This window comes from Vidua chalybeata, chromosome 16 (genome assembly GCF_026979565.1).
Source record: "Vidua chalybeata isolate OUT-0048 chromosome 16, bVidCha1 merged haplotype, whole genome shotgun sequence".
NCBI lineage: Eukaryota > Metazoa > Chordata > Aves > Passeriformes > Viduidae > Vidua > Vidua chalybeata.
The window spans coordinates 7,702,456-7,716,895 of NC_071545.1; the positions used below are offsets into that span (position 1 = coordinate 7,702,456).

Here is a 14,440-nt window from a genome sequence, read left to right on the forward strand (position 1 = left end):
ACCATTTATCTAACAATAAAGATTTTTAAGTACCTGACTCTAGAGATTTATTTATACAAAACTCCTCTCAGTACCACTGGATATATTTAACATTCATGCATTTTGTTAAAATGAGAAGAGAAAAAATAGATGTTATTTTTTATGTACCCCTGCAAGTTTGGCTTTTAAAATTACATTTCAAAACATTTAAAATTACCATTTCAAAACATGTAAATACCTCAGCTAAAAAAGAGTTCTGGGAATCAGTAATCTACTATCAACTTTATTTTTAGCTTTGCCTGACTTAGAGTTTCATGCTGTTTGGGAAAAAAACCCAGAAGTTCCTTCACCTCCCATATACCCAGTGTTACACTGTACAATTTATAGCAACTCCAGATGGAAAAAACTTACTCTTGTTTGTTTGCTGGAATGAAGATAAATATAGTCCCCATTTCTGGAGAATTAAAAACAACTATCCTTCTAAATCACTTCAATTTTTCTATTAGAATTTCTTTTCCCTTACTTCTCTGAAAGTTGCAGCTTCTTTTTAAAAAGAATGATTAAAATGTTTAGTTTGAACACTCTGAAAATACCACACAGAATAAAATTGAAAAATTTTATTCAGAAACACAGGAAAACCACACAAATATATAAGTGTAAAAATTGTAAGTTATTATATAAAAATTTATTGGATAAACTCAGTATATTCAGGTACAATTCTCTACACAGGATGCACTAATTAATGAGTCCCTATACAGTTTTCCTTCTATCTAAGGAAAGAGAGCTTTGCTAACATTTTTAAAATTGACAGTAAGTATGACCTTGTCATCCTGTCTCATGAGTAGATGTTACCAGCTAAAATGGTCCCACTGGATTTACTGGAGAAATTTATGCAATGAAGAATGTCCTAAATGAAATCTGACAGACCTTGAAATGAGAAATTAGAAAATGAAAGATATCATCTCTTTATACTTTGTAAAATAAGAGGCTCTTTGATGCTCATGCCAGCCATCCTTCCTGGTTCTGGAATTCTGTCTGGAAAAGAAACACAGACAAAAATATTCTCATGCATCTGGAGGTCCAAGGTGTGTTATCTTCTACTATGATCAACTTTGATGCACAGTATCATCCTAGGGAATTTAGGAAATTTTACAGATAAATGTTTCCATGCAGCTGTAGGAGATAAAAGCTTTATATTCCTGAAATTAGATTTCAGACATCTTCCAACTCAGCTGTAGCGAATGAGGTAAAGAAACACCATATTTCACACCTCTTATCAGATCCCCAGTCTGCTGGGATGCTCATACATCTAAATAAACAAGACAGTTTCTAAAGTGAAAAGCAAGCTAGATGTTAAATAAGAGACTTGGCAGGTTGAGTTTATGAATGGACTTGATTACCTCAATATGCAGCCTAATGAAAAGAGTTGGATAATTAGTATTTTAAACCCACTGCCTTTAGGTCTCAACTAACATACTCCACGTGCAGAAAGTAATTTCAGCATATATTTACTTAAAGGTTCAAAGCCTTAAAACTTTTATGTTTTTGTTCAGTTCTAAGAACAGCAATGTGCTGTTGTGTCTTATGATTGATCCTGAGTTCTGTAACTAACTGTAATCAATTAAGTCTCCATGTGAAGTTACAGTGGAGTCAACAGGGCAGGGTGACCCTGCAGAGTCAGTAGAAACAGAAGTTACTTTAAAAACAATTCTCCTATATACTCAGTTTGTTTTAAAAATGGAGAAATTTCTGATAGGAATATTTGTTTTCTAACAAAGAGGTAATTTATAGCAGTTTTGGTATGGAAATTTTGTTTCTTCAGCCCCCTCTTCTGGCTGAAGAAAAACATAATTGTCTCAGTGAATTAACTGTTAAAAGACTGTTAGTACTTCTCACCCTTTTTAGATGTCAGTAAGATCTCAGGCTTCATACTTTTGAAATTTTTTGGATACAAACCAAACAGTTCATGGTATTAACAGGAGAGTAATAAATTTTCACGGTAAAAAATGAAGCAATATGCCAAGCAGACTCTTTGAAGGAAAAAGCTGGACCAATGAACCTTTCCACTCTCTAGTTTAGGTGGCATTAACTGTAACCAGTCCAAAAGCAGACCAGAAAAGGCAAGTAAGATTTAACAGTGTTTATTATAGAGCAATGAACTTTGGGCTTAAGCTTTTGTGGCAAATAGGATATGAATTATGTTCTCAGAAGAAGTTTATGCCCTCGTAAAGAACTGACAGCTAAAGCGTTAGGAACTTTCTATAGAAATTAGGTTAGACCAGATAAGAAACAGAGATATGCACACTATTTACTATATTTTATTGAGAATTTAGGTTAAAATCTTGTCTTGAATTCCCAATATAGCGAGACTGTCTCTAGCTGACCTTTTTCAGGTTTGTAATAACATAAGGGAGTACAGTTTGGCCAGTTGAACTTTTAGGGAAAAGGCAAAGCCATTTGGTGTCAGATGAAAGCACTCCTTGCACAGAGAAGGAGGTGCACAGTGTTCAGGTGCATGGTTATGCTATTATAAGCATATCCATGGTATAGGAAATCTGGTCACAGATAAAAGTTCTGCAAAAATAACATTGCACACACCTTTTTGATTTCTCTCTGCAGCTGGTTTGCCAAGGTTCTGCTTTGGATAATTCAGCAAAGACACTTTTGGATGGATGTTCTGGGTACTTTCTTCTTTACCACCATGTAAGAAATGAGAGAGAATTCCATACAGGAGAGGTCTGCTTAAGGAAGAAATTCACAAGTAGTCTGTAAAGTCTGTGAAATACTGAGCATTAAAAATACACTCTTCCCTCAGGACTTCTTAGATCTTAATGTTTACTTTTACAATATGTACATATGTCTTTAATGACTTAAAACACATCCAAGCACCATTACATAAATAAGCACAGACCTAAGCTCCCCCTGAACACCAACACTGCCCTAAAAAGCTCAGACTAAGAGACACTCTCCACTGAACTTCAGCTCCCCTGGCAAGTGAAGAACTGGGGTGTGTTTAGCACAGGAGCACAGATCCACATTCTCACCCATGGATCAGGAGGATCCACACACTCACAACACATCAGACTTTGGTGGGCTATAGGCCAGTCCACCAGGGCACATCTCAAACTTGCCTCTTCCTAAGCTCCTGACAGGTTCAGACAGCACAAGCTACAGAGAATGCTGAACGTGTCTGAACCTGCTGCAGCCTCAGGTCATTAATGCAGCTTTACTGGAGCACTCTGAATCTATGTCTAATCTCACAGTAATCTTTCTATTGCTCCACACAGCAACTCACAGATATGCACAGAGCAAATCTACTTTTTGTAGAAAGCAGACTGTACTGGTAGGAGAGCTGTGCTTTGGTGCACAAGGGCACTGTCTGGAGAATGCCACAGTGTTGGCAGAATGCAGTGTTAGTTTGGAGTATGTCTGAAAATGGCTCCATGTTTGGCATCCTGAAGCTGAATCCAGCATATCAGAAATACACGTGGCATCAGCCACGTTTTAGCTGGTGAGAACATCTATATGTGATTTATAATTACACTAAAGAGAAAAATATACGGGCATAAAGAATATAGAATATACAGAACATACTGTGCATTCCAAAATTTCTCCTTACACTGATTTTCCACTTGCATCTTCAACTATATTCAGCTCTTTGGCAAGAAACTCTCTATCCAAGGGCACTTCAGGCTGGCCGGATTCTGGAAAAGAAAAACCCTGAATCTTAACACCAGTAAGAAAAATGTCACCAATTAATGGAAGACTTCAAAAGATCATGAGAGCACACACCTCCCTTTTAGACTACTAATAACTAAAATTGTATTGTAATTCCAGGGAAGTCACTCAAGCATTAGTGATTCACACAGGTATGAATCACAGGTAATTTACACTATCACATTACAATTTTTATCTTGACTCTTAAAGAATCTAAGAAAAATATTAAAGAAGTTGAAAGTAAATATTAAAGAAGTATAAAGATAAATTCATCAGGCAAACAACTCTTTCTCTAAACTACTCTCAGGCATGTCAAGAAATTTGAGTCTGCAGGCTGTTATCAAGTTTTCTTGCCCTTGCATCAACTACCGTGTCAAAGAATTTACCTCAAGGGTAAAGGAGAAGAGAGTATGTTTTCTTGAAAACTAATGGAGTGATTTGGCTTAATGCTGCAAGTAGAGCTGTGGAGAGGTTGGTTGTACCTGTTAATTCCCAAGGGAAGATAAGATTATGCAGCTTGTCACACTTACTAATTCCATACTATCAGTGGAATTATTCAACCAAACAATCACTGATTGCTATTACAGCGATGACACAAATTCATGGCCAATACCTGCCGTCAGAACAGATGCTGTGTATTTGTACTTGTTGTACTCCAGGTATTCCCGAATGAGCTCATTGAGCAGGAGGTTCTCCCGGGACAGCGTCGGCCGCGGCTCGCTCTGGTCATCCAGGGCATTGAACACTTCAGCTCTGATCCTCGCTTTGATTTGGGCAAGAGCTCCTCTTTTTTCCAGTGTGTCCTTTAAAACTATCACCATAAAAAGGCGCGTTAATTTAAAGCCAAACGCATTCAAGCAGCAGCATTAATTAGCCCCGATACAAGCAGAGTTTTGGCGTACGGCAGTGCGACAGCGATAAGGTATCTGCACCTGTGCACGTGCCTGTACCCAGGCACGTCATAGATAAAATTAAGCCTTCAGAAAAGTCACAAACACATTTTTTTTTTTTTTTAGTCGCAAGCATACATTCTGGCAATTTAAGAAATAGGATGTTACTGCACCAAGATGCGTTTAATACTGAAGCATACTGAAATACAGCCCACAGTGCATGACGGGGGCAGCGTCAAGGGACGGGGGCAGCGTCAAGGGACGGGGGCCTCCATTAGCGCCCGCGGCACCTCTGAGACCTTCCGGGTGGCCGCGGAAGGCCGATCCGCGCTCCTGCCCTCCCGGCGGCCCGAGACATCCCCGAGCCCGGCCCCAGCCCCGGCCCCGACCTGCTTTGAGCTCCGCCACCGTCGCCATGGCCGCGTCGGGACCCGGATGGCGCCGCGCGCACTGCGCAGGCGCGAGGCCGGGCGGGAGCTCCGTGAGGGGACAGCGCGGGGCCCGGCGGGAGCTCCGTGAGGGGACAGCGCGGAGCTGGGAGCTCCGTGAGGGTACAGCGCGGGGCCCGGCGGGAGCTCCGTGAGGGGACAGCGCGGGGCCCGGCGGGAGCTCCGTGAGGGGACAGCGCGGGGCCGGGCGGGAGCTCCGTGAGGGGACAGCGCGGGGCCCGGCGGGAGCTCCGTGAGGGGACAGCGCGGGGCCGGGCGGGAGCTCCGTGAGGGGACAGCGCGGGGCCCGGCGGGAGCTCCGTGAGGGGACAGCGCGGAGCTGGGAGCTCCGTGAGGGGACAGCGCGGCTGCCGCCCGGCCCTTCAGGGAGCGGAGTCCCGGGGGACCCCTCTGCTGCCAGCGGCCCGCGGGCCAGGTCGTGCCGGGATAGAATAACCAGCATCAGCAGCGCCTCCGCGCTGCCCGTGGAGCTACCGCTCGGTGTCCTGCTGTCCAGCCCCGTCAGCTGGGCCGAGTGTCAGGGTTGCCATGCTTTCTCCTTCTGTAATTTCAGAGGTTGGCAAAAATCGGGGAAGGAAACATGGAAAATGAGCGAGAATTTCTTCCATGTGTGCAGCGGAGGAGTTTTGCTCCGAATCCCTGACAGATGTGCTGTTGATTAAAAGGACTCGCCAAAGCTGAGCTTCTAATGAAAATGACTTGCCAAAATGTAACTCTATACGGGGTGTTTTGCAAGCCTGAGGATCTCTGGCGTGTCTGAAGGCTTGTGTGTGTTCTCCCCGTTGCTGGGATGAGTCAAGAGTGTTTATTTTGTCAATGCATTAAGTATTTCCCAAAGGAAATGCAGCCGGTGTGGGTGAACAAACTGGATTTGCTATTGTCTGCTGGGGCTTGAAGGAAAATGTGAGTTATCTTAGGCAATAAAGCCTAAGACAAGAGTTAAGTGTGGGGGTTGGAGAGGTTGTTAGGTTATTTTGTTTTGTTTGCTTTTTACATTTCCTCTCAAAGCAAATATTTATATGACAGTCTTCCAAAGCATCTCTGGTGGAGGCCAATAAATAAAATTCAGGAAAATCAGAAGTGATGGTGAAGCCAGTGTGTTTCCTAAGCACAGCAGTCACTGTCAGTGAGTCAGAGCAGTGCTTGCCCCTGGCCACCCTGAGCCCGCTGCCCTGATCCCCAGCGTGACTCCGGGGACGAACAGCTGCTTATGTTTGATGTTGTGGCATTTTCACAGTCTAACATGTTTCTCTGCATCCTTCCAAACTTCTCCATGACCTTCTGAGTCACTCTTCCATCACACGTGATTTCCCATTGATAAGTTGTTGCAGTTTTCCACACTGCTTTAGTTTCCTGTCCTGCTTCAATCTGTATTCTGAAAAAAAAAAAATCGTAAAGAATTTTGTGTTGTTCTTTTTTTCTGCTTGCAAGGGAATAGCCTTTTTAGACAAGATTTCAGTTTCTATTTCTTGTATTAATCTGTGTTTTAAAAGATGCTGTTACAACAATGGTTTGTGAAATCCACATTCAGTAACTTTCTGGTACTCTGCGATCTTGGTTCTGTATCTCTGCAAGTTTGGCCTTGTGTCAGCTCTGGTTTTTCTCCTCCACAAAAAATATTTTGAATCTGTTACATTTTTCTTCTGAACTATTTTGCTTCTTCTCACATTAATTATTTACTCTGTATTTTGACTGTGTTTAATGGAATTAATTGGAAGAGAACTAGTTTGAGGTGGAAATCCAAGAATCATTATTTGAGGAGAAACATCATTGACATGGAGCATGATGACTGGTGACATTGGGACAGTCTGGGGCTGAAAGAAAAGTATTTGGAATGTGAAACTTAAATTTTGTCTTTTAGCTTACAGAAATATCTTGAGAAAAACATATGTGGGTAAAAAATGTATCTTTCTAGACACTCCTCACTTAATGCTTATTTAATGTCTTTTGCATGTAAAAATAAAGGGAGTCATACTTGAACATTTAGCTGTTCTGTTGCAATACTTTAAAGAATTTAACATTAATTGAATTAAGGTATGGGTTAAACTGACAAACTCGTAGGACTTCTGACACCCAACGTGTGTGGTTTGATCTTTCTGTGATGATTCTGCTCCATTCATCAATGCAGATGGGAGCTGGGTGGGCTGGCCTCAGCTGCTGCTGCTCTTCGACCTGACACCCTGAGAATGTGGGATCCAGGGGGACAGACCAGAAATATTGCAGTAGGATGGACAATCTGCCACCACTAGCACAGCCCTGAAACGGCAGCTCTGAAAGTGCAGGTGAATAAAGAAGCAGTCTGTGATATATTTTTTGTATGTGCAATGCCTGCTTTGAAGTTACACATTAAACAAACAAGATCTGTCTCTTTTTAACAACCTTGTCTGTTACCATGAATGCCCTGGATGGACAAGAAGATTTTAAATTGAGGTTTGTGTGATTAAAGATTTCAGATGTTACTGTAGAGTACTATGTAACCACCCTGCTATTTCCTGCAGCATGCAATGCCATTCCTACATATGTACCACCATACTCCAGCTGGTCTAGTCTGGTACAGTAGTCAGGCCAGCTGACTGGATTTAACTGGTGCATCTTAAATAGGATGTGAAGACACCATGAGACACAACCCAATGCAACCACAGGCCTGTGCCGGCAGCTCAACTACTGCATATTTTGATGCAAACCTGGTTGTGGATGAAGTTCTTTTGGTTCTGTTTGTGCTAGTCAACTTGAACTAGTTAAGGGCATCGAAACCAGTGCAACTGGTTCACGCTGAGAAGTGAGCTATTTGAAGGTGAGGTTAGGCTTTCCCTGGGGCCCTCCCCTAGGACCCCGCCTTGGCTCAGTCCTGCGGGGCCCGGGTGCCAGCGGGGCACTGCGGTACCTCTCCTCGGGGGACACGTGGGAACCCTGTCCCCAGGGGCCAGAGCAGTGCGACGGAGAGGGAGATACCGTCATGTCCACCGCTGGCTCCGGTCCAGCCCGGCGGGCAGGTGCGGTGCGGGTGCGAGGCGCAGGACCCTGGAGGCTGCTGGGCAGCTGACCCGGGCAGGGGGGCGCGCCTGCAGTGCTCCGGGGAAAGCGATTCCGCCCTGGGTACGCTGCCGGGGGCGCGGGGCATTTCTGCGGTGAACGAAGGCACGCGTCAGGCTCTGGCCGAAGCTCCTGGGCCCATCGTCCGCCCTGGTTGCGGAGGCGTTGGGGGCCCCGCGGGACGCGCCCACGCCGGCGTTGCGGGCGCGCCCGCGGTGCCCGCACGCGGCGCGGACCGGCCGCCCCCGCCCCGCCTCGGCGGGGCTGCGCAGCGCGGGCGGCGGCGGCCCCGGGCTCGGCATCCCCGTGACGCGGAGCCAATCAGGGCTCCGAGCTGGCGCTGCCAGCCCAGCCCGGCCCCGCCCGCCGCCGCTCGGGCCGGAGAGCTGTGGACGGGGAAGCGCTGCCGCGGGAGCCCGCGGTCGCCTCGCCGCGCTCCATGGGGATCGAGAGCCTCTGCAGCGCGGACGCTTCCGAGACCTTCTGGGTGAGCGGCGGCATGGGGCCACAGCGGCTCGGCTCGGTGGCGGCTGCCGGTGTCGGCACGGAGGGATGGTGGGGAGCCGGGTGGGGCTTGCGTGGTGACGGAGCCCGAGGGGGCTGCGCCCGGCAGCGGGGGAGCGGGAGCCTGCGGTGCAGGCGCTCCCCGGGCAGAGCGCGGGGGCTGCGGTGCGCCCCGGCCGTGCGGGCGTGCGCCGGCGTGGAGCGGCCGCGGGCCGGCGGCGCCGGGCCGTGCCGGCCGCTCGTGCTCTCCGCCTGGGCGCGATGTCCCCACGGCCGGGTCGCGGAGCGGGCGCCGGCTCGCCTCGCGTGCGGGATTTCCGGCAGGGAGATGCTCGCAGAGGGAACTGGCGAGGGGGTGCCTGCCCAGCGCTGGGAACGAGCTCCCGAGTGGCCGGAGCAGGTCTCTGCCCACGCGTTTGGCCGCTCGGCTGCGTTACTCGGGGCCGTGCGGGTAACAACAATAACGGTGTCCGACGGCTGCCGTCACACGAGAGCGGCTGAAGGAGGCCACGGACCAGCGCTTTCTGCAGCTTTATCGCACGTTTGTACAGCGGTATTTTCGCTCTTCCTTAACGAAGAGTGGTGGGCGCAGGTGCTGTGCGTGAGCTGGAAGGCAGCTGTGCACAGGTGAGCGATGTGGGGACGTTGCGGTGGGTCTTGCTCAGCTGAGACACGGCGTCCTGTGCGGGGACACGCGGGTCCTTGCAGCAGCGAGGGAGAGCAGGACCGGAGTGAAAATTCATCTCAGGAGCAAACTGGTTGTATGTAGGTTGCGTGGAGGAGGGGAAGAGCTGGAAGTTAGGAAATTAAATGTGGAGTGAGAGCTACTGAAGTCAACATAGGGAAGAGAACTACTTGTGTATTCATCAGATGTTTGCCAAATAGTTTTGAGCTAATGACTTGCCTTACTAGTGAAAAAATAAAATGGAATCAGATGTCGTAATAGATAAAATTGTACTATTTATCTCAAGAACTATTAGGATATAACTGAGTAGATATTTTTAAAATAATCAAGACCAAGACAATTAGTTTTTTCCAGCTGATCAAAAGTGACTCTGCTAACTTGCTTTTATATATATCTTTTCTGCTATTTCTCAGGTTTTTCAGAACTGTCTAAATTATGAGTTGTAATTATATATATTTTTTCCCTTGCCTTGAATGAGACTTTTCATTTGAAGGACTTAAAAGAATACATGTTTCAGAATGAGTTTTTGGAAAAACTGACTTGAGAGAGAAGTAGAATTATGAAAAAGAGCTGCCAGCTCATTCTTTGAGTAGTGGAATTGTAGCATGAGGTAGATACAAGAACTACACAGAGGAAGTTGGAAGCAACCAGTTTATATAGGATTTTTGGCAGCAGATTTTTTTATTAGGAAAACTGTTCTCATGTGTATTACAGCAATTTCTAGTATTTTTGTAAAAACAACTCCATAAATTTTTTCCATTAGTTGCATTGATTCCCGGTGTTTTGGGATTTGTCATCCTTCTCCAAATCACATGGAGCCCGCCTTTCATTTCTTCCAGCTTAAGATCCCACATCCTGTGGGTATGGTTGTTTGATTTCTGGGTTCTGATCCTGCAGAAGAATAATTGTGCATTTGAGTGAGGGCTAGATGTGCCTGGAAAAATCTTCCTTCATGCTGAACTTGTCTTCATAAGTAACAGTGGTTGCACTTTGTTGCATCATTCCCAGTAGGGGAGAGTAGAAATGCCAGTTTGGGTGCTTATGAGTACTCTGGCTGCTGCTTTTTCTGACATTTCCATTATTGCTGCTCTTTAAAGATGAAGTTCTAGTGGATTTTCAGAAATTGTCTATGTGTATGCAGTGTTTACTGGGGTTCTAGGTATGTCCTGTGGTTGGGCTGCTGTTCTTCCTGGCTTCTGGACTGCATTCTTGTGCTTCTCAGAGCTGGGTGATAGCTGGATACACAGTGGCACGTGTTGCTGCGTTCTTGTGGTGGCTGCATCCGCTGTTTTGGTCGGTCCTGAAGCCTCGCTAGTGGAGCAGAGGGGTTTCTGGCAAACTCAGCTTCAAGGAGATTGTGTGTTTTCTGTTAAAGGTGATCCTGAATTCTGGGCAACTCAGTTTTAAATTGTGGGGTAGACTGCGGCTGAAAGCACGTAATGGACCCTTAAAACTGTATGCTAATCTTCTTAGGCTTTACTGGCCAGGATTTTTCTTGTTTGCACACCCAAGGAATGTTATTGTTGAAAGTTCTTGTCTGAGAATTAAACAGATTGGTTTTATTTAGTACTTACTCTGAAAGGTCAGGAACCCAAGGAAGACTGCCATCTTCTTCACTCCATTATTTCTTTTTTCTTTCTCACTGTCTAACCTATCTCTGTGTCCCTACTTATTGCAACACAGCAACAAGTTGTCCTGGGAGTCCTGTTAGGAAGGGTGGGTACTAACAAATCCTGTAGCTACTGCTTCACTCTAATTTCAGTTCTGCTGTTTCTAAGACCTACCTTTTACAACTTTCCCAAAACCCTCTGAATTTAAGGATTCCCACACTACTCAGTGTGCTAACTGTGCAATCAGATTTTACTGCAGATAGTTATTTTATAGAACTTTACTGCATCTTGCTTCCTTTAGACTCCCTTTTTGGAAAAATACAGTTAATCCTTGCTTGCTCTACCATCACTGAGTATCTTGGAATGAATATTCCATCCATAATATAAAGAAAGGTACAGCTGTGCAAGATGAAGTTACTATTTACTGATAGTTGTTGACAACAATAAAAGCTTGAAAAACTGAAGTGCACTACTTGCATTCCAGTTCAGTGAATTTAAGGGCCTTTTCAAGCTGTAAAACTTTGTGACCTGACACACTGAGATAGCTTTGGCTAGAATATCACTGCTGTCTGTGCACAGCCTACCTTGTTTCAATAGCAGCACAAAAAGGCAGAGGTAAAGCAGGGTGAGGAGCAGTGTGGCTCCAGGTAAGCAGGATAAGTGTCACAGCAGATGTAGAACCCACTGTACACTTTGGCCTCCTGACCTGACTGTCTGGGGATATCCACACACGCACAGTTGGTGCATGGTCTCAGTGCATGTGCATTTTGAAATAATCTGCTGGTTTTTCTTTGAATAAAATCTTGGTTTCAGTGTTTTTCAGAGCTTGTAAACTCTCCAGTATCATGCTTAGAGAAGTCTTTTCATGTTTGAAATTGCTAAAGGAAGAGGTTAAAAGTTTTTGTGACACTTTGATATTTCAAAGCTTTCAATAGGGTTTTATGAAAAAGAAGTGGGAAATATGCATCTGAAACTTTTGAGTTTCTTGCCAATACTTAAGGGAATGCGACATAAATGGTTTATATAAATACAAGTTCCTATCGTGTTGTTCACAGGCAGACACTTTGTTTTTTAAAGTTAATTTTGATAGAAGTTCTTTATTTCAGTGGAAATTTAGCAGAATTTTTTCTCACAGTTTTCTAGTTGGGCTTTTCATTGTTGAGAAATGATTGAAAGTGAGTAATTGCATTCACTTCTAGGAGAAAAGCAAGTTTTCAGCTTCTCTGTTTTGGTTTGAAAACTACAGTCCTGCAATGATTCAAGCTGTAAACCCTGGCCTGTTTCTTCCCTGTTTGTTCAGAGAGCTTTTGTGAAGCCTCTTCACTGTTAGTAAAGAAGTGGTATCCACACACTGTGCCAGGTTTAGCTCTTTTTGTGTGAAAACAAACTACAGAAGAACAGACTGGGTTGAGTGAAGTTGAGGCAGAGCCTCATACACAAAATCTAGGGACCAACTTGGAGGGATTGGGCTTTACTTCCTTTGCCATTGTGTAGAGTTCTGTCTGAGGCTTTTGGGCACATTTGTCTGCCTAAATAAATGTATTTTCATAGTGTTTTTCAAAGATGTTATGTTTTGTATCTGGTTGACTTTGTTGTAGTGGGAGAGATCCATAATGTAACTCGATAGAATTTTATTAAGAAAAAAAAAAGTATTAATTTTCTTTAATGCATTGCAATTCTTAAATGACATTTGTGAAGTGATACTGTGTGACACAAACAGCTGCTGTGCTTATGTTATTTATGAAGACACTGGTAGTTTTACTGAAATAGACCTCTGAAGAAAAAACAGTCTTCTTATGTAAGGAGCAATTTCATGTTCTGAAGATCTGTGGCTTATGCCGTCACACATCAGATAGGCAGCAAATTGGCACGTCTCTTGGAACCCTGCAGCTCTTTGCACCAGAAGATATGTCCTCAGTGCTTTTTCAGTGTGTTTGTGGCAAAGCTAGGGAGGGACTTGGGTGCTGTGGGAGGGTACTGGGTGAGCTTGATAAAAGCCAGGAGTTTAGTCTCTGCTAAAGAGTGTGCAGATCACAAAACTGCTTATATTTGCTGACACAGGAAGGCCATATGTGCACAGAATTTGGAACAGAGGAGTAGCAGAGTGATAAACAACAAAACCTTTACGCAAAATGGTGCTTTATTGTGATTAACAGCAGATAGCACGATTCTCATGCCTTGGCTGTTGTGTTTTTTAGCAAAGAAAACCAGAGGGTTATTTGTCAGCTTTCTTCCATTTATGAAGAAGGGTGGTTTAAATGTGCATAGAAAAATTAAATGTAGATTAGAAATGAAACTGATATCCCTTGATCCAGAATAGATCAATTTAAGGGAAAAACAGGGAAATTAAGCCTGCTAATCTGTTGTTGATGGGGATTTTCTGCACAGGTCACCTGCCATTCTACAGCTGGCAATTCAGAATTGCTCAGAAAAGTTAAATGAGGGAAAAAACGTGGCAAAATGCCTGAGTAACTTGTGCCATTTCATGCAATTACAATGCAGTTTACATTGAAACACTGTGCTATACTGGGACCGAGTGAAGGTCAGCCAGGGTTGGCTGAAGTCACTCTGGGTCACATCTCTAAAAAGCCTACTGACCTTTAGCTTACTTTTAATAGAGTCAGAATTCCTTGCATTACTGTTTTCTCACTCTTTGCACCTGTGGTACCTTCAGATACAGTTTATCCTAACTTAAGCTGTTACCTTAGTCCTTTGGTAAGATTATTACCCAGGTGTGTTCAAACTTCTCAGTGATTTGAACTCAAGGTACAGGCTGTTGCCTTATTAAGCAGAAGCCCTGTGTTTGCTGCAAGAAGGAGATGAGAGCAGGAATCTTTTCCTTGTATCCTTTTAGGTAACAGTGATTTCAGTGAAAATTTTGCAGAAAGGTAAAAACCATTCTTAGCTTCTGAAACTAGACGTTGTAAATATTTTATTGTCAAGTGGCCAAATGTTTTGTCATGGTACTTGTAGATATGGCGGGGTATGGAAATGCAGTGTCTGTAGAGAGAGGCTAAATTTTAATTTTGCAAGTTCTAATATAATCTGTTATACGTTTCTCTGACACAAAAAAAATAGCCATAGTTTGGTGGCTTTCAGCTTCTTAGGTTACAAAGCTCAGCTCTTGTAAATTCCACAGCTGCAGGTGCTCCTTTCTCTGGCACCTGCTTCTTATTCTTATTCTTATAGGCTAAAGGGAATAAAAAAGCAAAATATGCATTTTTTTCTTGTAATTTAACACACAGTTCTGGCTGATGCAGTGCTTTCTATAATAAAGGATCTCAACTTTTTGTAAATGCTAGGAAATACTCATGTATATGTTTGGGACAAGGAGGTACAGACTCCTGTTTTAAGTTCAGGACCAGTTATTGGAAGGTAGAGGCTTTTCCTTGTCTGTGTTAACAAGTCAAATCTGCATTATGTAAGTAATTACTGTTGAGAACTTAAACCATTAAAACCATTTATAACTTGCTAAAACCATTTCTAATAGAAAACATTATGAGAAATTAAGGGCATTTTCTCATCACTAGAAACACTGGTGTTTCCCTCTCCTAAATATTCTTTACATACATG

The 14,440-nt window shown here is 44.2% G+C and overlaps 2 protein-coding genes across 10 annotated transcripts in view; one reads left to right on the forward strand and one right to left on the reverse strand.

The window, feature by feature from the left end:
• Positions 1-581: 581 nt before the first annotated feature.
• CEP20 (centrosomal protein 20) lies at positions 582-5,080 on the reverse strand. Of its 8 annotated transcripts, none has more exons than XM_053957178.1 (5): positions 4,976-5,079; positions 4,310-4,507; positions 3,599-3,683; positions 2,578-2,670; positions 582-1,014 (listed from the first exon to the last, which is right to left on the reverse strand). In XM_053957178.1, exons 1-5 carry the CDS (start codon positions 5,001-5,003, stop codon positions 921-923), a joined length of 498 nt encoding a protein of 165 aa, XP_053813153.1. In that variant the 5' UTR covers positions 5,004-5,079; the 3' UTR covers positions 582-920. The 8 variants fall into 8 exon arrangements, with proteins under 8 accessions (XP_053813153.1, XP_053813152.1, XP_053813151.1 ...); XM_053957177.1 differs by having other exon boundaries at positions 2,578-2,717; XM_053957176.1 differs by having other exon boundaries at positions 2,578-2,720.
• Positions 5,081-8,429: 3,349 nt separating this feature from the next.
• ABCC1 (ATP binding cassette subfamily C member 1) overlaps positions 8,430-14,440 on the forward strand; it is a 46,027-nt gene continuing 40,016 nt past the window's right edge. For both annotated transcript variants that reach the window (XM_053957165.1, XM_053957166.1), the window contains exon 1: positions 8,430-8,555. In XM_053957165.1, coding sequence (XP_053813140.1) covers positions 8,508-8,555 — 48 coding nt within the window. In that variant the 5' untranslated portion in view covers positions 8,430-8,507. The remainder of the gene's footprint in view (positions 8,556-14,440) is intronic.

Bases quoted from the DNA above. Each gene is read 5' to 3' on its own strand.
- CEP20 (XM_053957182.1), bottom strand. From the start codon at position 4,659: ATGACGTGCCTGGGTACAGGCACGTGCACAG. The intron at 4,508-4,628 runs GTGCAGATACCT...TTATGGTGATAG, and splicing joins GGGTACAGGCACGTGCACAG to TTTTAAAGGACACACTGGAA. The intron at 3,684-4,309 runs GTATTGGCCATG...TTTCTTTTCCAG, and splicing joins AGCATCTGTTCTGACGGCAG to AATCCGGCCAGCCTGAAGTG.